Source organism: Priapulus caudatus, unplaced genomic scaffold (assembly GCF_000485595.1).
Source record: "Priapulus caudatus unplaced genomic scaffold, Priapulus_caudatus-5.0.1 Scaffold98, whole genome shotgun sequence".
NCBI classification, from domain to species: Eukaryota; Metazoa; Priapulida; class Priapulimorpha; order Priapulimorphida; family Priapulidae; genus Priapulus; species Priapulus caudatus.
In genome coordinates, this window is record NW_014577159.1 from 468,214 (window position 1) to 471,307 (window position 3,094).

General features: G+C 40.4%; 1 protein-coding gene across 1 annotated transcript in view; it reads left to right on the forward strand.

The window, feature by feature from the left end:
* LOC106805054 (O(6)-methylguanine-induced apoptosis 2-like) overlaps positions 1-3,094 on the forward strand; it is a 12,632-nt gene that overhangs the window by 5,684 nt on the left and 3,854 nt on the right. Inside the window, exons 7-9 of the mRNA XM_014806527.1 lie at positions 580-647; positions 1,260-1,377; positions 2,693-2,771. Coding sequence (XP_014662013.1) covers positions 580-647; positions 1,260-1,377; positions 2,693-2,771 — 265 coding nt within the window. The remainder of the gene's footprint in view (positions 1-579; positions 648-1,259; positions 1,378-2,692; positions 2,772-3,094) is intronic.

Genomic DNA, 3,094 nt, shown 5'->3' on the forward strand with positions numbered 1-3,094 from the left:
CTCTCTCTTTCCCGCGCGCGCGGTCTCTCTTATCAATGTGCATGCGTGTGTGCGTGCATGCGTGTGTGTGTGTGCATGCGTGCATGCGTGTGTGCGTGCATGCGTGCGTGCGTGTGTCGTGATTCAGCATGTGACTGTGTGACTGTGGCAGTGAGCGCTGCTGCTACTAATGTAGACAATACAGTTGGCCGTGACGCGAGTCTGTATATATATATATATATAATTCACGCTTGCTGAGAATTTATCGGTAAATGACAACCTGTCCAGCGCGTACTTGAGAGCTGTGCTTGGTCCGTGAACATTAAATCTTCGTGATTCCGTGTCCTCGTGAAGCCGAGTGACTTGTGATTGATTCTATCTCGGGCAATCTCATGGTTTTCACACAGTCTTAGAACTGTCAAACAAATACCGACGCCATTTTGATTTCAATTAATATCGGATCAGTAAATGTGAATGCCCATCCGTCGAGCTAAGGGTTACCGTTGCAATGATGCTGATGTGGGAGAACGCGTTAAGCTTCAGCAATGACTGTTGGTTTATCTAGAATCAAATACATTGGCGAAATCTATTTTTATTCAGAATCCTGGTTCCAATCACTATAATCCGTACGAATCCTGGGAGATGGGCAAGCAGAAATCACATGAAACGTAAGTGTATTTGCATGTTGTTAGCCAGCGAGTGAATCTGTACGCATCGTGATAGCAGCTGTTGTTGACAATAATTTATGTCCACGTTCTTAGTCTATATATATATATATTTGCAGCATTAAAATATTCAACCATTATTATTTTGCGAAGAATCAAATTATTGAGATTATTTACTCCTGATATATATATATATATATCCTATATATTGTATATGTATATGTATACAGTATATTTATATATATATATATATATATGGGGGTATTGCCTGTACCCGCATATCAGTGGGTATTGTGAATACTTTCAGAGTAGCTATTTTTCAATAATTTTATTAGTGAAAAATAATAATAATATATATATTTAATAATAATAATAGATTATATGCATTGCAATGCCATAGCATCGACTGCCATATAATTATAGTATAGACACATTTATTATAGTTGTATTATTATTATTTTAGTATAAAATTCTATTGTATACGTACACCTTGATTCTATTCTATTATATTATATTGATTATATTTTTGCATACGAAACACAACGCAACCTTGTGCGTCTTGCTGGCTCATCGTGTTCTTGCACACACGCCCACACACAATATTATGACTTTCAGCAAGCGCGCTCTCGTATGTCACGCGTTGTCATCTACTGCTGTTCCATTGATCGTCACCTCCGTCGCACCTGGGCCTTGCACGTACAACATCCCCAGTTACATCGCAGGCAGCAAACAGGTGAGAACCAAGAAAAGTAACGTGTAATAAAGAAAAGTAAGTCTGTAACCGACGCCAATATGTTAACAGGCGCTGTATACCCTAACCCTACTTTACTTTCGTTGTTTATTTTATAGAAATGCACATATGAGCTATGGAGCTATTTTATAAGACGATCTAGGCTACATTATACTATATTGTATTTGTATATACATATAGACCTACCTTGTTTATTTTTTCTATGGTTTGAAAATATAAGAAAAAAATTGGTATCGTACGTGCGTGTGCACGCGCTGTATCATGGTTGGTACTGAATATGCTAGTTGATGTAAACAAATGATAAAACACACGAGGTACGTGGATTTCGTTATCTCCGGGGAGGGAGTGTCGCAACCGAACGATCAGTAACGATTGTTGTTTTGCTTGCACTGCCTTAAACAGTATAACTTGTTTATTTTTTGCGTAATTTTGAACGATTTTAGTAACTCCGTGTGAAATTCGGTTTCCATGACAACCGACGCGCGTATTTTCTTTTGTGCGTGGCTATAGCCGATAAAAAGCGGAAGATTGCTGGCGCACTTGCACACAAAACGTATTCGTACAGCCGCCGAAGGAGTTTTTGTGCAAATGTGCTTTTTTTCAGTCTGCGATACAGCGATGAATTATTTGCTAACATTTTTATGATTTAGATTTTTAACTGTTATATAATTAGAATGATTTGGATGATTACAGAAATAATCTGAAATAATTTGGCGCTATATAACTATACCCATCCGAAATTTGCATTTGGAACGTAGTTCTGTATAAACACGATCAAACGTAAATTGGAGACATATTTCTCGTAGTCGTTTCGACAATATTTTTCTTATTTCCACTCAATCTTGACTTGGCTAACTCATTTTAATGTCTCCACAACACCCATTTCTAATTGCTGCCATAGCAACCAAGTTTCAAATGTCTTCTGCATTAGCAGAGGTTTACCTATAGACTAGATGGATCGCAGTATTCCACGACTCTTATGCGATTTCTAGCCAAATCCTCAGACAAACTAGCTGTGACCATACAGCATATTGCTGGAAAACCTATAAAAAAAAAACGGATACTATAAACATCTCGACCGGCGAAAAGTCGAACGTAATAAATAAATAAATTTAATTGGGATACTCATCATATTTGTAGAGAGTCAAACGAGTGAGTATAGACTAGTATACGTGGGGAGTATGCAGGCTGATCGCTGATACCCCTCTATGGTGCATAGAAGAGATGGATTCGTATAGTAGGCAGCTGTGGAACGTGTGAACGTGTTCTCATTTGTCGTTGTTCTGCCGTTCTCTAGAATGTTCCCAGCGCGGCGTTTGCTTCAGGAACGCAGCGGTGGCATCCCGCCAGAGGCAGCAACATGCTACCTGGACCCGGTAAGTTTTAATGTCGGTAGGTAGTCACGAGTCTTACGTATCACAACATATTATTGGCAGAAATAGAGCTAAAATGTGCGTGGGATGCATGGCTGGCTGGATGTCCTGTCGCTATCGATTATCGCCCGCTCCCGCGCGCACGCGCACACGCGCACACACATGCACGCACACACACGCACGCACGCACGCACACGTCTCCCTCCTCTCTCTCACACACACACACGCTCTCTCTCTCTCTCTCTCTCTCTCTCTCTCTCACTCGCACACACACACACACACACACACACACACACACACACACACACACACACACACACACACAC